Source organism: Opisthorchis viverrini (assembly GCF_000715545.1).
Source record: "Opisthorchis viverrini unplaced genomic scaffold opera_v5_247, whole genome shotgun sequence".
Classification (NCBI taxonomy): Eukaryota; Metazoa; Platyhelminthes; class Trematoda; order Opisthorchiida; family Opisthorchiidae; genus Opisthorchis; species Opisthorchis viverrini.
The window spans coordinates 684801-704881 of record NW_008751901.1 but is presented as its reverse complement, the minus strand read 5'-3'; the positions used below and the strand labels follow the sequence as shown (position 1 = coordinate 704881).

The window sequence follows — 20081 nt, the reverse complement described above, 5'->3', positions numbered from 1 at the left end:
TTCCACTGCTCTCTTGGATGAAGCAAACGAATAGAAACGAACAAACCCTCCAGCGTATATTTTAGAAATCGTGGTAAGGGCTCCTGACCGGTCTTAAAGAGTATGAAACCTGTGGATACTATTCCTTCTAGCGTTGAAAATATCTTGATTCTTTCATATTCAAAGCTCCTTTGCACGTTTTTCTCATTTACTAGTAATAAACCAACTTGTGGTGAAGCGAAGGACTGTCCATACCGTACTGTTGCTTCAAGTTTTTCTTGTGCGCAGATTTCAATATTAGCTAGTGCACTCGGAGGTCCCGATGTGGTTGTCCAAGGCCTCACGTTGCTATTCCGATGTTCCCATCGAAACGCCGCTCCGTCGTTTAGTGCTATGCATCAGACACCTACAGATTTCATCAGCAAAGCAAAGTTGACAGTGAATTGATAGACGCAGTAAGGAGGATCACGTGGGCAACGCATTTGTATGTTTCGCAAGGAGGAGGGAATTTGCTTTACCCGCGTGAGCTTCCTGCTTCGTCTCAAGTTGTCATTAAAACTGCTAGTCCGTACGATGTGTTCGAAAAGCGAGACAACTGCTTAGCTTTTCTGAGCATAACTACCCGTTGGACATACCCAGTGCACTTAAACTTCATGGTTTATTCGAACTCCAAGAAATAGGAAAACGCCATGAGATTTGTTACAGGCTTGAACATTCTGCAACATTTAAGTGTGTTCCGGTTAGCAGGCGTCAAAATGAAAACAAAAGAACAAAAAGGCATAAAGGGGTTTTCCGGGCTTCATTCACAGCACCGAAAGTCTAACTGAGTCAAGTTCTTATTTGGGTATCCCGGATGTAGCATTAGTAATGGTAAGTTTACACTGATTTGATCAATATCTGAGGGACGTTAGGGACAAACTGTTACTGCTTTGAATTAACCGTCCCACGCACTAATCAATAAATGAACTGCTGCTGTAATCAACACATTGTAGACTTTCTCCCATCGCCTGGAGAAAAAAAACACGGGCTGATGTACCTTCATACGGCGATATTTGACAGTTATTGCAAACTTGGTATGACTGACATTTGTACACTGGAGGCGAAACACGAAACGGATTTCATGCAGACGATATGAATAGTCGAACATGAAATACATCTCTCATGTAATGCATGATTTTTTAACAGCACCCACGGATGTTGTGAATCTATCAACCCAATATCAATCGGTTGGTCCAACCCTGGTGTGTCCGACATTAAAGTGAAGCAATTTCCTTCTTCTTCCTCCTCCCCCCTTCTCCCCACAAATTCAGTCAACTCCATCCGTTGCCGATCATGTTTACCTTGTCGTCCGGAGAACAAGGAGAGGTTCATCATCAAACCAGATATCATTGAGTCCGATTGCAAAGTCTGTATTGTGAGTTGAACCAAACAACGTTTTACCATAAATGCTGCTTGATAGTTGACGGTTCTATTCACTGTTTTGTTGACTGTTTCCGAGGAAGCGGTTCTTAGCAATGTTGCCGAACATTGGTAGCTGGGGTGTTGATGAATTGTCCGTCGAGCTTAGCAGTTAGATCGCAAACCTTTGACTACTAATCAGGGAAACACTGTTAGCACTACCACTGTCAGCACACGCAATACAACCTCACTCGCACAAGAAGAACTAGTGTGGACTTTCCCATCAAACAATCTCTCTGGGCAGATTACCACTGGACATTTTGTTTAGATCGAAAAATGCAAGTAGGCTGATAGCATTCCGGAACCGACCGAAGATGATTGTGCGGCAGTAGATCGAAATAAACATCACCAAAGCCAACCCAGTTCTTTTCCAAGAAGAGCAGTATTGAAGCAAAAATCCGTGTACAAATCCACATAGTCATTGTAATATGAGATATCAGGTATCCACGCTTGGCGGCTTTCTGGTCTACTTCACCTCAAATCGAGTGCAAAGTTTTCTCTGCCTACTGATGATGCTGCTGTTCTGGGAGACGATCTGTCTAGCCGTCGTTGTCAGTGACGTACCATTTTCGGTGAACAAAAAGTAGTAGTGGATGATTGCCAATTATCGTCGGTGAATTCATACCCTCTAAGAGGTGATTGTTTGGTGACTTCCCCCTGATGTACCTTCATACGGCGATATTTGACAGTTATTGCAAACTTGGTATGACTGACATTTGTACACTGGAGGCGAAACACGAAACGGATTTCATGCAGACGATATGAATAGTCGAACATGAAATACATCTCTCATGTAATGCATGATTTTTTAACAGCACCCACGGATGTTGTGAATCTATCAACCCAATATCAATCGGTTGGTCCAACCCTGGTGTGTCCGACATTAAAGTGAAGCAATTTCCTTCTTCTTCCTCCTCCCCCCTTCTCCCCACAAATTCAGTCAACTCCATCCGTTGCCGATCATGTTTACCTTGTCGTCCGGAGAACAAGGAGAGGTTCATCATCAAACCAGATATCATTGAGTCCGATTGCAAAGTCTGTATTGTGAGTTGAACCAAACAACGTTTTACCATAAATGCTGCTTGATAGTTGACGGTTCTATTCACTGTTTTGTTGACTGTTTCCGAGGAAGCGGTTCTTAGCAATGTTGCCGAACATTGGTAGCTGGGGTGTTGATGAATTGTCCGTCGAGCTTAGCAGTTAGATCGCAAACCTTTGACTACTAATCAGGGAAACACTGTTAGCACTACCACTGTCAGCACACGCAATACAACCTCACTCGCACAAGAAGAACTAGTGTGGACTTTCCCATCAAACAATCTCTCTGGGCAGATTACCACTGGACATTTTGTTTAGATCGAAAAATGCAAGTAGGCTGATAGCATTCCGGAACCGACCGAAGATGATTGTGCGGCAGTAGATCGAAATAAACATCACCAAAGCCAACCCAGTTCTTTTCCAAGAAGAGCAGTATTGAAGCAAAAATCCGTGTACAAATCCACATAGTCATTGTAATATGAGATATCAGGTATCCACGCTTGGCGGCTTTCTGGTCTACTTCACCTCAAATCGAGTGCAAAGTTTTCTCTGCCTACTGATGATGCTGCTGTTCTGGGAGACGATCTGTCTAGCCGTCGTTGTCAGTGACGTACCATTTTCGGTGAACAAAAAGTAGTAGTGGATGATTGCCAATTATCGTCGGTGAATTCATACCCTCTAAGAGGTGATTGTTTGGTGACTTCCCCTAATCTTCCGTTGATTTGCGAGGGGAAGGCGGAAGGTCAGTTCATACTTGCTCTGTCTGGGCAAACTGTTTAAGTGAATTTCATGAAAATCGATAATGAATTAAACTGACAGACGGTGCTCACTTAGTTGATTCTACCGTTTGGATAAAGTACGCTTGACACACGAAGCAGAAATTGTCCACCCCAAATGTTTCATCCCTGGCATATTAATGAATCCATGCTCAAAATAACTCTGTGGTAGGATAACCTGATTACATCCGAGGAATTAGTTCCATTGAAGATTAGTTGCTGAGCGGAACGCGTGAGAAGTTTACATGAAGAGGACGACCGAACATGAATGCCTGTTGGTGAGTAACAATCTGCTGTCTTATATTCCAAAAATGTAAATACCGCACCCGGTTTTATTTCCCCATAGGCTTCCTCGTGGGGAAAAAGTGAGCAAACTTTGATGTTCAACAATTTTCAGATTTGTCTGTTCAGATTCCGCTAGCAGTTTGTGACCCAGACAGACTGCTCAATGTTCACCAAATGGGATCAACTGTTCCCCGTAGGCATCGTTTAATTCATTCGTTGAGGAGACACCTGTTTCATTACTTGTGTAAGAGATAGCTTAGTGAACGAGGTATTTCCTAACGCGTAAAAGAGAAGTCGACGAGCGGCACAAATAGAATGGTTTCGATTGATTCGGCTTCTCTGCACCTAGAACTGTGCGATAAGGAACCGAACGGCAATCAGATGAGCATACGCCAAATAACACTTACAGTGTAATACACTTCGGTTTGGTAAAACTGTGACGAAGATATTCATCAGGGTTTATTGAAAACTTTTATCATGACTCCTATGCCTCTATATGTTGCGCGAAAATTGGCCCAAGAATAGGGCACAACCAGAATGCATTGCCGCTTTGAAAGTACAGTGAAAATGTTGTAGTAGGTTTACCGCAGCCCCACGCACTGCTTTTATGGCTCATGATGGAGTCACAAAAATCTATCTGAATGCTGATGGTGAAGACACATTGCCAAAAACTCTTTTAGTTCCTTTAACTCGACTGAAATGAACCAGTAAATCGTCAAAATCCGGTCGAAATATCCAATTCCAGACAAATTTCGATTAGACTGCCGGTTGGCTATCGGGGTCACTCAAATTTAGTTGCCCAGTTTCGAAGCATTTCAGCTGCTGTATCCGATAGTCAAGGGCATCGCGCGACACAGCAAATAGTCGACACAACCCTGGCTACCATCTTCGTCGCCTGAAAACATCAAACCGAGAGATTCAGCTGGGTTTTAGGTGAGTCTCTCAAAAAACCAACTTAGTTTGCAAACGAGTATATTTCGCTGATTTCGTGCAATTTGGTTTCAGGTAGAACATAAGGTTGACGGAAACTCGGGGACTACGCCTACCTGATGAGCCCCAAAAAAGGCGAAACCGATCGTAGGCTGCCGAGGAGTTTTCAGCAACCTTATGAGTAGCGCATTACGAAAATATCCTCGTCACAGTTTAACTAAGCAAGAGCATGTTATGCTGCACAGGTTCTGTGGCACATGTGGTTGTGTAGCCTGTGACTGCTCCTCTGTTCCGCATCACACAGTGCTCGGGCTCGGCGTCGGAAAAGGTAGCCGAACCCAACACAAAATCTCTGAGCTTACAGTAATCACTAGTGGCCATGTTCAACACTTTTCACTTCACAATCCGCGACGTCGACCGAGTAACCGGTTATTTTCGGAGAGCTGGATGTGTGTTCTATCAGAAACGATTTATGTTATATTATGTTTGTATTATGCCCTGGTATCGTAGTCAGTTAGACATTGGTTCTTAGCACGCGGGTGAGTAGAATTGTTGTCGCGAACGCAACCGTTTTCAACTATCTTTCGTAGTTGACCGCAGTTAGTCAGTCAGTTAGTTAGTTAGTTAGTAGTTAGTTAGTTAGTTAGTTAGTTAGTTAGTTAGTTAGTTAGTTAGTTAGTTAGTTAGTTAGTTAGTTAGTTAGTTAGTTTAGTTAGTAGTTAGTTAGTTAGTTAGTTAGTTAGTTAGTTAGTTAGTTAGTTAGTTAGTTAGTTAGTTAGTTAGTTAGTTAGTTAGTTAGTTAGTTAGTTAGTTAGTTAGTTAGTTAGTTAGTTAGTTAGTTAGTTAGTTAGTTAGTTAGTTAGTTAGTTAGTTAGTTAGTTAGTTAGTTAGTTAGTTAGTTAGTTAGTTAGTTAGTTAGTTAGTTAGTTAGTTAGTTAGTTAGTTAGTTAGTTAGTTAGTTAGTTAGTTAGTTAGTTAGTTAGTTAGTTAGTTAGTTAGTTAGTTAGTTAGTTAGTTAGTTAGTTAGTTAGTTAGTTAGTTAGTTAGTTAGTTAGTTAGTTAGTTAGTTAGTTAGTTAGTTAGTTAGTTATTGAGGCGGCAAATGTTGCCCAGGATTAACTAGTATGTGTCCGTAGACGGCCTTCGCTGTCCTCCGGGAAAGTAGAACCACCCAAGCCTTTGGCCACCCATGAAGGGCCCCCCAACAGATGGCCTAGATTTACGTTGTTTTCGTTGCCATCTCAAATTTGCTTCATACACACTGTTATTTTTGCCGTAATGTGGTGAAGCCTATATAATTGGCTTTCACTTTGTTCTTATATATGTATATATCAACAAATAACCTGCCATAACACTGTACAGACATTGTACAGAGCAAGCTTAGTAGCGGCATATGCAGTAGCCTCGGTTCCTCTTTTGTGTGGTGGGTGTCGCCAGACAATGTGGGTCTCAGTTGTTCCGTTGATCTCGCATGCCTGGATGGTAATAGACCACCAATTGGGCATCCTACTGGCATTAGAAATAACCTCGTTTGTTTACCTTCCGAGTACAAGGGCTCCAGCTAATTACATATGCAGCTTAGCCAAAACAACGTGTAGTCTTCCCCATTGTGGGCGGAGTTTCAACAGTCTATCAGGATGCAACAGGCAAGTCCGTAAACAGATGCCAGCCTATCGTGTGTCTATGGAGCCTTTACTATCGGATTTATAGAAAACAAACTTCGCAGCATAACTAATGTTGTTTATAAGAACACAAATGGGTTGACGAACATGTCTATCAGGATGAGGCAAGTCCGTAAACAGATGCCAGCCTATCGTGTGTCTATGGAGCCTTTACTATCGGATTTATAGAAAACAAACTTCGCTCGCTAACTAATGTTGTTTATAAGAACACAAATGGGTTGACGAACATGTTTTCGGCAAGGTCTTTTCAAGTCATACAATTGCAAAGGTTAAGAGAGCGGTATTTAACATATTTGAATGAGTATGGTGTAAATGGACAGGGAATCGAGTGAGATGACACTGGCTACCTATCAAAGAACCATTAGTTCAGGTCGCCAATAGGATGACTTGAGCTAGTCAGCTCGGGGGGTGTTGTAGTTGTGTGTTCAGCACACGATGCATGTGTGGGGGGAGGTGAGTTGGACCATGGTAAGTACAACACACCAACAAAGCGTTTTTGCCGACAAAGGATCGGGTCGCGATGTCGTATGGCGATAGCTTCAGCCACTGCAATTGTGCGCTGCTGTACTGATCTGGGTTGGTTAGCCGGCGCCTTGTAAACAACGCGGAAACTTTGGCTGGGTATCACGTTGTGTGCAGTGTCGGCTAAATGTTGTACTACGGAACTGGTTATCGTCCTCCTGGTTCCAGAAGCTAGCCAGGGTGGATTGTGTTCCTTCATTCTTTGGCTGAGTTGCCTAGTCGTGCGTCCGATGTATTCCGCTGCACAGCAGCAAGAGAATGAGTAAACTAACATATTTTGGGCGTGGACCGGCACTCTATCCTTGAGATTAAAGGGGCACAAACGATTGCTGGTGAACCAGGTTCGGAGTTTTGCGGCCGGGAAAACTTTGTTCAGACTGGTGGAAAGTCTTCTGTTCAGTAGATCGGCCGGTATATCTCCCTTAAACGGGAGGCTAATGTAAACTGGTTTCCTTCCAGCTGTGGCTGTGATGGTGTTTGCTTCTTCCCTGTTCAAATGTTTTGTAATAAATTTGTTGGGGAATCCATTGTCTCTCAGGACGTTGGTGAGAGTTTGGAATTCTTGTTCCAGTGCATCCTCAGAGCATATTTTCTTCGCTCTGTTAGTTAGGCTGCGGATCAGGTTCCGTTTCTGCTTTAGTGGCACGAAGCTGCTAAAGTTGATGTATTGACCTGACCAAGTAGGTTTCCGGTACACCGATCGTTTCAGTGTACCATCGTGACGTCGTTCAAGGCCAACATCTAGGAAGTGGAAAAAGTTGTCTGTTTCTCCCTCCGAGGTGAATTGAATGGCAGTGTGGGCCTTGTTGAACTCTTGTTGGAGTGACTCCAATTCGTCTTTGTTGTTAACAACGGCGAAGACGTCGTCAACATATCGGCAGTAGTGTTGCATATTCTCAATGTTAGCCTTTAAGGGACCATTTTCAAGTTTACTCATGAAAATGTCGGCTAGCATTGGGCCCAGTGGTGAGCCCATGGCAACGCCGTCAATTTGACGGTAGAGCATGCCATTGAACAGTAGTTGCACATTCAATGTGCATCGCAGGAGGAGTTCACGCAGCTCGTTGACTGGAATAGGTAGCTGAAAATTATTTGCTTCTATGTAGTTACATAGGTGGTTAATCGTTTCAGTTAAGGGGACGTTAGTGAACAGTGAAGTCACGTCCAATGAACACATGAACGAATCTTTCAGTTCTAGGTCCTTTATTGAGTCCACGAATTGAAATGTATCTCGCAAGCTGTATTGACACATTTGTCGCCGTATTGGTTCAAGCATTTTGACGAGCCATTGTGCGATTTGGTGATAGGGCGAGTTTTGCATGTCTAGGATTGGCCTCAGCGGGCAGTTGGGTTTATGGATTTTCGGCAAACCGTATAGGCGAGGCGTTGTTGACCCTGTGGGTTTGACTTTTTCGTAGGTTGTCTTAGAGATGAAACCGTTTGCTTTAAGACGTTTCAGACATGTCGCCAGTTGTTGCTCTATTACAAGCGTTTTATCTTTGTCGTTGGCTGTCTGGCTGAACTTGGTTGTGTCAGCCAGAATGTCCGTCATTTTTCGTATATAGTCAGTTTTGTTCATCACGACTATTCCGTTACCTTTGTCGGGGCGACTGATGATGAGGTCATCGCGAGCACGTAGCTCCCTCAGTGAATCCTTGTGTTTCTTTGTTATCAGGTATTGAGGTTTGGCTTTATAACGGGTGTATTGATAACAACAATTTACTAAGTCCGACTTGAAATGTTCTAGGTTGGTAGGACTAATTGGAGATAGTTGTCGGAGTTGATCATGGAGACTTTCAAATTGTGTCTCGATACTAAGGCGACTATCGTTGTGGCGAGGGATACAGAATTTGGGCCCTAGCGATAGAGCTTCGATCAGAGTGGAGTCAAGGGACACAGTGGATAAATTATGCACATACCTTTCGGGGTTTGTTGGAAAACGGGACTGTGGATTGTAGTCCTCGAGGCTTGCATTCAGCACAGTTCGTTTCCTAGTTGATTCTTTTCCGGAAATTTTACATAAGTACCGAGTAAACTCCGTACGTTCGTCATTCGTTAGGTCATCAACATATGTCTGTCTCAGGCTGATTAGTCTCCGTAGTTCTGCTGCTTGGGTGCGGTAGGTGTCTATGTGGCTCCGAGCGTGTCGTCTCAGTGAGATTGAGTCAGGGCGCACACGGCTTTGTTGTTTATGTAAGCACAAAGTCAGGAAATGACAACGACGTGGCCATGTTCTGGTGAGCACCGCAAACTCGAAATTTGGTTTCTGTAAATCTTTTCTCATTTGAATCCTTGGGAGACAGTGTGCGAGACAGGTACGTGCGAACAGCCAGATTTTTACAAATTGATGTCATAGTTACTGGAAGCTGGGTCATCTTGTGAAGCAACGGCACCTAAAATGTGCGTGGTGCATTGTTCAGCCTTTTCTGGTAATGAACCTGTATATTAGCTCAGAACAAAACACCATTAAATATTGTCTGATGAGACATTTCTGAGAACATTGCCACGAGATTGTGTGTGAAAACTCAACTCACCAACTGGCTAACCCCAACGGGGTGGATGTGGTTGCTGAAAAATAAATTACTTCATAGGAAGTTGACTCCATAATTTCCAAAACACAGAGCAATAGAAAAACAGGGCATCCCATGCCAAAATAGTAGTGATAAATCATAGTTGAACGAGGGTTGGTTTCCTAATCGAGCATACAGTGGTGTGATAGTGTGTACTACTAACGAAGCATACCTATGATCTGATGTTCAAGCTCGGCCTCCACATCCGATGGAAAGTACTGCGAAACTTATACAGCCGCTTTGGAGTGTTCGTTTATCACTGTTTATTATTCAATGAACATTCGGGAGAGTTCAAGAGAACGTTCAAGAGAATGTTCACTTGTTAAGACCTCTGTAAAGATGAGATGTTTACTTTCGCGTCTAATGCCTTGCAGCCCCTTGGTTCGGCTTTCACTGATGACCCATAGAAAACCAGGTTCCAAATTACATAGCCTTTTTACGTGCGCTATCTGGAAAACAAACTGTGACAGGGCATGATATCTTGTCGTATCGACCGTCGTCAGCATCAATTTTGCCTGATTTAGATTGGCAGTCACTCCAGTCGGTACGTGAAACCAGTCGAGGTGCTGCTTGTGAGAATTTACCCGCGTTATGCCAACGCTGCAAACCTGGTCGTGTGAACACTAAGTCAGATCGGTGCGTAAACTGAACCGTCTAGCGTACCTCACTTCATTCGGCGAAGCAGATGACCTGAATTCGAAACGATCAACAGTCAGTGGAAGTGATTCTATCATGAGTGTTACTGATGGCCTTGAAAATCAGGCATGTATGAGGTAGACCAAAACGAATGAGACTTTGTTCAACGACCAGTTTGCAATTTTGAAAAAGATGAGGGTTTTATGATACAGATTACACAGTCTACAAGGCATAACCCCGGGTTACGAATTTGGCTGTATACATAACACACAAAAATAATCGGATTGTTCAAGGCTGAATTCCAGTAGAATTGAAAACCACCTCGTTAACTGGGCACAGTTTGATGGAAACGGGAAACAAACTACTGACAAATTGACTAGAGAAGTAATTTTTGAAATTCTTGGAAAATTTTGCCCAGACGTCGGGTCGTAACATTTCATTCAAATACGTTGTATTTTGACCCTAAAAGCTTTTTTTGCTATTATGCACACATGGGTTAACACAGTAGGGAGATCATACACGACATCGAATATCTGGTTGGGATTAATCAGGCGCTTGCTTCGTTGATATCACGTCAACCGTCATTGCTGTATTGCGATTTTCTGGAATCTGACAGTACCTTCTCTGTCCTCGGGGTCTAACTGGTCGCCAGCAGCTTCATTGCATGCAACGCGCTAAGGGCTAGTGTTGTATTTTTGCAAGTATATCATTCTCCTTCCGTCTGCTTCTCTTTGAACTGCATTCAGATTCCGTCTGAGCTCATCAGGTCACCTTATTCTGTTTATAAGTACGGGTTATGCGTTTCAAACTGCGATTTATTATAATTCGGTCCAACAAACTTTCATGATTCTTGGTTGAGTATCACGTTGCTCGGTTTTTAGAAGACGTCATCTGTAAGCAATGAAAACAAATAGAAAGTGAGCTTCACTTATGTACAGTTCAACTGCCACCCCTGAACTACGTGCCCGTCCGTTATATATTTTTATCGCTGCGGTACCAGTTTCCTTTACACGAATTCGACGTTCCTTATCATTTTGTCAGTTAATGACAGTGAGACAAAGCGGCCACTCCAAAGTAGCCAGAATTCTTACCATAAAACCGATTAGTCTTTTGATAGAGCATTCTTGATCCACTGGATATGTTGTGGTAATCCGTTTGAGCTTCTGACCGGTGGTTAGGGGGGTTTTGTGCCTCATCTGCCGGTCTTGATCCCCACTTTTCTTGTATCAATACCTCGTTGGGGTTGTTTTATTGCCGCTTGTGTAAAAGTTCCAGATTTCTGTTGACCGTACTGATCACTGTATTGAACACATATCGTCAAATTTGTTTAATAAGGTTTCCGCAGTGCTCAATCTCACTCCCCTCTCTAGCTTTTTTCTCGGGTTACTGCCTGTACTTTGGCCGAAATGAACTGATATCAACTTCGATTATCATGCATAAAAACCAGCGATCGGTTATTCACCTGTAACCCACCTTCGATGCCTAACAGCCATGTCACCCAAAGAAGCACAAGGGCTTTCAGGTTGTTCAAGGCTCGACACGAACAGTATAGATGCTTGGATCGGGCTCGAACCACGGACGTTCCAACCAGTGAATTCGTGCTTTACCACAGAGCCATCTCGAGCTCAAACCAGCGATAAAGGATCGTAACTCTTAACTAAAAGCTGGTGTTAATGTATTTCAGTGGACAGTTTTCAGTCAGTCTGTACATGATTCTAAAAACATTTTAGCACCAGACTCATGTATTGTTTAAAACACTACTGAGTGTTGACAGCCCAAGTCAAAGTTCGATTCCTACTCCACGTGGTTCCTTGGACAACAAAGCTAAAAAACAGTCACAATATAACTATCACGCTGAACAAATAGATTGTTAGGCGAAAATATCTTAAGCGTCGCTTGCTACATGCAAGCTTGCAAACGTGGTAGGGTATCAAAACCCTGATTTGCTTTCCCTCAGGCTGATCGAACACCCTTTGTCTCTCAAGCTTTCAAGTTACTCTAGATGACTGGTCTCCGGTTTCACTCTCAACGGTCTCATTTACGTAACGTAATCCTTGTATTCTCACCCACTCGGTCCGAACAGCACATGTTCTGGCACGCATAACTCCAAATCACGTGCCAGAACTGTCAGTCAAGGTCATTGCGCAACTCCGCCAGTGGCACGTTTAGAAGAATAAAGTCAACTTAGCTTACTTGGAGATTAGCCTTATTTTGCGCATTGCTACGTTCGTGTTGCTTATTCTTCCAATTTGATTATCCATTCATATCACAGGAAGTAATCATTCCTAATGATGACCTAAATTTGGATTTAGAAAGGGTGGAAATATACATCCTTCTACTCATCCGGGCAATAGGCAGTGCGGGTAGCGACTGCACTGCGACTGCTGTCTCGAATATATTCTCAAAGGCATGTAAACCAGTTTGTTTATTGAATATCCACGCCAAGTTGCTTACTGAAAGTGGCGCTGCAAGTTATTACTCTGATTCCATCTACGCTGTCGCTCTCTTATGTGAAACAAGGAACAAGACTGCGGCAGTAGTTCTTGGATCATCCAAATACAACCAAGGTGCATTGTTGTAGCTGCTTGGAGAAGATAATTGTTTGGACTAAACAAAGACCACTGCATCAAGTATGCCAATGATCGACTCCACTCCTTGATGACACTAGTGTTTTCTATGGGGCTGCACTATCTCTTATTCTGTTTTCTAGCTAGATTAGTCGCGTATCCATTTCTGATTACATCATCTGGTGCAACCACGCCAGCATTGATGCGGTTGTCTCTAGTAGCCACAACCCAGATGCATATTTAAACTAACAACTGTAGCTGAATAGGTTCATGGAGTCGCCCTTAACTATGACGACGTATCATTTGCAATGACTTCACGAAGATATACGCGGACATTCCCTCTAACCTTCCATCTCTTACTGTGGGTGATATGGTCATTATGAAACCAGTACGCAGGAGTGTTTGAGAGTAATCCTTCCTGGAAAACTCTACTGTTTCCAAGCTGAACAGTCGGCTTTTTACTCACTTGGAACCATTCACACGCTTACCTGCGTCCCAAAAGCTAAACACGACATTGGGAATCCTAGTCCCCGCCATGGTATACGTATGGCCGCCCTGTTGATGAGCTACTGCGTTAAAATAGGGTTACTGAAGCAACTTTCGCGACGCAGTGAACCTTTGAGAATGGTTCCTGCTGATCTCGTGGATAGTGAACTCAATGACGCTTACTCTTTTATGAGTCATTTCNAATGACGCTTCTCTTTTATGAGTCATTTCGGACACCCAACAATCTCCAGCCCATTTTGTCTGGGCTGGAGGCACGATTGAAATTCAAAGAACCGCTGCTTGATCACTTCTCTCTTTTTTTCAGCAATCAGTCCGTCACCAAATAGGAGTTTCCGAGAGGGCACTCACGTATGTATTGACCAGGAGCCCGTATCCTTCATGCACACACCTACGCAGTACTCACGATTAAATTTGACGGTAGAGTTTGGTACCGTTTCGCCATCTTTATTCTCCTCATTAAACCCTGCCAAACGCAAAGTTACTCAAACGTTTAGTCAATCGTAAAACGTTTCTGTCGCTATCAAACTGCATCATCCTCTTTACAAAGGAACATACTAAAGCACTTAAATTTCTCTGAACTAAACCACCACCTCACTTCCAACAGTCTAACCAAAATCACTCTGAATCCTTCAAAACTCCCACCAACGCAGCCACCTGGTAGCTGAACCAAACGAATCCCCCTAGTGTCCAATGGAATTCCGTTCTATGAATTTATGATTGCACTGGCCCACTGTATTCGAAACATTTTCTCGTTACCTCTGTGTCTAATGACATACGCAGGATTATGTATTCGTCTTAAACGATTTTGTCTAAACCTTGGCCTACGTTTCATGTTTTACAGACTGCGAAATCTAAATATTCGGGATACGAGGTCGAAGGGCGAGCCTGCATGCACAGTTGTCCAACTGTCAATGCTAATAGGATAGCCAAGCCGGGTATGACCAACAATGTGCGATGTTGCTACAAAGACTTGTGCAACAATCGGAGCGTGAGACACTGCTTGTCTTTATATTTGCTAACAATTTGTGTACTTTTGAACACCACATATCTTGGTGCGTTATTTTGAATCTGGACTTGACAGGCTCACATTTGGAGTTAAAATTTGCTCTCATGGATACCGAATACCAGTGCCCGAATTTGCTTATGTCTGTTTTTTTTCAGTAGCCGAGACATGCATCCCATTTCGCTTCCAAAAACAGATGTCGTATTTTATTCTTGTCGCTTTGTTCGATAAACGAGATTTTTCGTAAAAAAATGTTAACTTGGTCCATCTAGGACGGATTATGTATCAAAGGTTTAGAACCAAGGCGGCGGTGGATGGCTGAGGTTCGGGCAGAAAAGTCTGTTGAACAGCAGCACTTCAGGAGGTCCCAGGACGACTGGCAACAAAAGCAGAGTTTTTGGGCGAATTCGAGTTTCAGAAGACATGCGGTCTTAGTGCTTGTGTACTTCAACTCTTTGAGACCAATGGTCTTCTTGACTGAATGTGTTCCCATGAAAATTCATGAGAGGCTGGGACGCTGTAGCTAGTGCTATTACCGACAATTCTAATTGGCTTCATCCACTTTTGACGTTCGATTCTCAGAAGGAAGTCGAAAGTAGCCTTTCGTTTCCAAGAGTAGGAAAGTCATCAGGATACCGAACCTTTGGAATTTGTTCCGGCAAAAGGACAGTCGGAAAATCCATCTGCGACCGTCTTCTACGTTTTTTTTGAAAACGACAAATAAAGTGGCGTCTTTTTGTGGTTTACTGACCATGTGTGAAACATGGATGACCAAGAGAATTTAGTTGAGAGACAACTGGCCAGTTTAAAAAGTACATTTCGGCCCCAGAAAGCTACAAGTAAACCGAAACTGATTCCATTTTGTTTTGTACTCGAGGTATCGGTACACATCCGGAATGCTGCAATTCGTAGAAAGTTTTTTGAAGATCGACTATGATGTTCACGCAAAGTCTGAATGGGAATCATCTAAAACAACCGTCTGGTGACTCGCAAATGATCCATAATGGATAACGATGGACGCATGAAATGGACTTTGAAATATTTATTTGAGGAATCACTGAAAATAGAAAAAACAACTAGTGCAGTTCCGTCATCGCCTAAATGAAGTAGGTACACGCAAAATGAATACGTAGCTCTACCCTCAGTAAGATAGCATACCAACGAAGGATAGTTAACTTGAATGAAAACAAATATTGTAAGCCGCGTAGATGAGTAAGTATATACCTGTACACCGAACGTAGCAAGCATGCGCTGCCATCCTACATGCAAACTGGTTGTTGACGAATGAAATATGGATGGAGGGTAGAATGAGCGGAACAGTTGTCTACTCCTGAGTAGGTTGGTTAATCCACAATTCTGTACGAGTGAATCCAAATTGCGGTCCGAAGTTGGTGAGGAGATTTTTGAAGTTCTACTGGGTATTTAAGCTTCCTAATGGAGTCACTCTATGATGGAAAGCCGAGATGTACCGTGCGGCTGTTTTACCCTTAATTATAATCATAGACACTGCATGTCTCACGGAGCCTCAGGGGGTAAGATCTGTCTCATACAGCCACGACGTACACAATCAACAATGTGAATTGTTTGTACGTAGAAAGAATGTGTCACTAGAATTGTGGAAGCAATCCACTATTCGCATTTAACTACTACCTGAGAAGCGGTCACTCGAGAAATCACTCAATACCTACTCACGAGGCGTGAACCGAATGATTAAAGGATGAAAGCAGTATACATTGCCAAATGTCAGCTGGTCGCCGAGCGTATCATCCCCTCGTGGTCGAATAGAATTGTTCGCTGGTCGTCAGATTTGCCGTTCTCATGATTTGCACATTTCCTTGACTGGAGCGAGAAATTCGACCCTGTGACTTTACTGTTACAGGCTTTAACACAAGTTTCGGAAGCTGAGTAGCATGACAGAGAAGTCCAGATTTGCACGACGGTGCACGTGACCATTTCTTCGGACGTTAGCCCTGCGGTGACCTCTCAGCCACTGTAATCCGTTTGAAAAACTGTCAGAGTTTGTAAGTAACGGTACATGATTCTGGTCTAGTCAAGCGCTAATTAGAAGCAACAAGTGAGAACCAGGTATTAAAGCCGTGAATCGAGGCATGTCAAACAAGCGGCAAACAGAGGAGATTAGCACATTGAACCAATATTAGTTCAGACAATGACAGATGGGTATATTAGTCCGTACGTCGGAGGACCCTATGTACTTCACCGTCCCGAACAACCCGTTTGTCCCATATGTCTCAATTTTGCAAGGTTTTTGGCCTCCATGACGTCACCTGTCCATAAAAATATTTACGAAAAGGCTAGGACTACTGCACGAAAAAACAGCCGAACGCGTGGACTATTGCTTGCCATAGCATTTCAGACAGTTTCTCGTAGATTTACTCCAAATACCTCGTTAAAGTGGTAAGCTTCAAAAGCTTGGAAATTCATAATTTTCCTCTTGCTATCAGATTATTTCCACAAAATTCAAGAGTAACGAAAGGAGTAGAGTATATCGAGTGTAACTGACACCGAATGGTCAAAGAAATAAATGTGACAAATGAGGTTCTGAAAGAACAGGCATTTACCGGATCATACAGAGGCTCTGTGTGGAGCAGAAATATCCATCGAAATCCTTTTAACGGTATCCTAAAATTTCAATTGAAAATTGTCTAAATGAATACACTTTAGGCAGCATCGCGAAATAAAATAGGTCCGGCGAATTTTATCAATGCTCTGCTCAATTGGGAAGGGACAGTAGCTAATATCTGCACGTATTCGACGATTGAGGAACAGAGCATTTGGGACGAGCCCCTACATGGATTAGGCCTATCCAAGCCGACAACCGACTCCTTGTATAATTTGTAGAGCTGCGCTGATAGTTATCCAGATATGTGAAACCCACCATGAGTGGTGGGCTACAATGCATGAAAATCCCCCGTGCTGCTTAACCGTGGGCTGGGCTCAAAACCTAATCCACTCAGTTTCTCAATTACATAAATTCAACCTCCGTCTTGTAATGTACTGTCAATACGGTCCGTGGTCGAGGAATATTCCGAACTGTTCACGGGCGATGAGGATCCGTTTGGCTTCCACCCGTGGATTGAACGCGAAATTCCTCTGTCATCAGAACGCTTTCGACTTTATGGTCCCGTCCGTTGCCGCTCCGTCTACGGAAGGAGGTCCATAAACAGATTCAGGAGATGTTGAAGAATGGCATAATCGAAGAAGCCAATAGTGCGTACTATTCCCCAGTTGTGCTTGTAAGAAAGGCAAAATACTGGAAAATACAGGTTTTGCGTGGATTTCCGGTGTCTGAATGAACTGACCGTGAATCGGGTTGTAGCTGTGCCTTCGGTTGCGGAGATTTTCTATTCCCTCCAGCACTCCCGATACTTCACTGTGTTCGACTTGCTTTCCGGATTTTGGCAAATACCTATCAAGAGCGGGAGAAAACGGCGTTTACGGTTGGAGACACCCAGTATCAATTAGGATGAATGCAGTTTGGTTTGTCCGGGGCACCATCCATATTCCGGCGCTTGATGCTTCATTTAACGAAGGGACTCCAGAATGCTGCCGTGTACGGAGACGATATCGTTGTGTACAGCTATTCGGAACCAGAGCACGCAGTTCACTTGAAAGCTGTCTTGAAGCAGATCCGGGAGGCTGGCCTGCGGATAATTGAAGCCAAAACACAGCTCACTCGGAGTTCGGTGCACTGCTGGGGCATAAAGTGAGTCAGGGAGAAGTTAGTCCACTAACCGAAAAATTGGCGAAGATCAAGGACTGTGCTGTCCCCAATTCACAGTGGTCTCTACGGCAGTTTCTTAGACGAACAGCATACTACAGCCAGTTCGTTAAGGATTTCAACACGATCGCTGCGCCACTGTACGACTTGCTCGGGCAAAATCGGAAATTTGAATGGATCGGAGAAGCACATGAAGCTTTTGAGCGTGTCAAAGCGCAGATGTTGGATCAGCAAATGACCCTCAAACTGCCCAGGGTCGGAGAGCTGTTCACTTTTGCAGCGGACGCCAGTGATCGCGGTATCGGCACAGGCCTAAAGCAGAGGAATGGGGTCATCGAATAGGCCAGTCGCGTCCTGACTAACGCTGAACAGAAGTACTCCATCATTGAGAAGGAATGTTTAGCGATCGTCTTGGCCCTGGATAAGTGGAGGCCACATCTGCTTGGGGAAAGGTTTCATGTCGAAACCGATCACAAACCCTTGGAGTGGATCAGGACCACCAGAGATCCTCGCGGAAAGTTGTCCAAATCTGTTTCAGAGACTCCTTGCAAAGCATGTTTAGTGCACAGTGCATCCTGAGGTGTTGTTGAGTTACCAAATGGAAACCAAAATCCTCTGACCGACGTACAACAAAGGATTACGGACCGGTAACTAAAGGATCTGTAATCATGATAAGCTGTAATTTATTTATTTGAGTTATAATGTGAGCGATTGCGAAGAGAGTAGACAGGAGATTTATATTCTCCAATAAATGAACATAATTAAGGGCGCATTATTCATTGTTACAAAGGGCGCTTGTATACTGCTTATTCAGAGACGAAAGAACCTCGGGTCTGCTACCAAGCGAACCGAAATGAATGCAAGGAACAACATGAATGCAAAGCAACTCTGCGCTAGGTTTATTTGGAGCAGACGGTGAAGATCGCCCACTGTTGTCACTCTTATGACGGAGAACTGGGGTGTAGTAAAGAAACTGCTAAGAAAACTGAACTTTCTGGCTCTGCTCATTATGTTAAAAAAAGACTAGTCAACTCACAGCGAGTAGAGCAGCTACGCTCAACCTGTAGGCTACAATAATCTTTACAGCGGGTGTGCTGACCTTTTCCAGCTTACGAAGCACATTGTGATTATTAACTTGTCGGTCATTGTACTGAAAAACGTTTGAAAAAGAATTTTTCATTTTGCAATTGGGCTCCAAATCATTTATTCGATTTTCTCCAAAACGAATTCACCAACCGCAGACGCCTGGGAGAACGCGCAAAAATTTCACACTACTTGAATCAACTCTAGTAGACAAAATACCGGTGATGGAGCGTTATCAAATTTGGATGAGCAGCTTGCCACAGTAAAACCAAAACCCTGCAAACGGAAACCAGAAATGCAGACCATACGATAGCCATTTTAAAAACTGGTGTCAATCGTAGAATGGTGATGAGGCTGGAACTGACGCCGTATATCATGTAGAAAGATTGGCCTGTAAGTGCCATGGCAGCCCTCATACGGCCAAGGATAGCAGTGGAAGACGATGCAAAAAAGACAGTAATTGCACGATCTATTCCATCTCATTCGTATAGGAAACTGTGTGAATGTTCTAAAATCTTTTAGCGTGCGGTTACAGAGTGTGTCTTATCAATCAGTACACAGGTGGGAGGGGTTAGTACGCGAAATCCGGCTAGGTACCATTACACCACATTGTCATCTACCTAACCATCACTCCCAATAATACACTAATTTAAGTTGCCATTTCTTGTGCTCTATTTGACGTCGCCTTTTTCTCAAAATAGGCCAGTAAGCCACACTGTACCGTAGTATAAATACGTTATCCATGGACTTTATCTAAATTTAAATTGATGCTGGCTGCTCAGTTGAAATGAACACCTATTAATAGGGAGAAACACGGAATCAGGTCAACTGAGTAGCTATCCATTGGTGTCAGAGACAAGTGACTTTGTTATGAATCACATTAACCCTGGTTACGATCCCGTTAACTTTTGATTTTGAAAACCTCTCGGCTACCCCTATCGGGCCCAGCGTAATTCAGAAGCTCACGAAAACACGAACGCCTGTAAAGCAGTCTGTGAAAACTTGCGTAGCTACGTTGTGCTGAGGTTCCCGATACGGCACTTTGAGTCACGCGTAGGGTCGACAATCCCGAATATGAAATGGGAGAATCGGGTTCAAAAGTCTGCAGTACCAGTTACACAAAAGTACGCAAAACTGCATAAATCTCAGTTGTTCAAATTCGTGGCGTCAACATTTGTGCAGGCCTGTTAATGACCGGCACGACGCACCGTCAAGTTCCTCGAACTATACAACGAGCGGAGTGTGGGTTGTGGTCGTTCCTACCAACGCCAGTCTCGCGCTTCTGAGTGGTGGTGCCATTACACGG

The 20081-nt window shown here is 43.5% G+C and overlaps 1 protein-coding gene across 1 annotated transcript in view; it reads left to right on the top strand.

The window, feature by feature from the left end:
* T265_14705 (hypothetical protein) overlaps positions 1-14198 on the top strand; it is a gene marked incomplete at both ends in the record, with an annotated part of 31591 nt that extends 17393 nt beyond the window's left edge. Inside the window, 3 exons of the mRNA XM_009174855.1 lie at positions 1290-1393; positions 13792-14002; positions 14112-14198. Coding sequence (XP_009173119.1) covers positions 1290-1393; positions 13792-14002; positions 14112-14197 — 401 coding nt within the window. The remainder of the gene's footprint in view (positions 1-1289; positions 1394-13791; positions 14003-14111) is intronic.
* Between the last annotated feature and the right edge of the window lie 5883 nt (positions 14199-20081).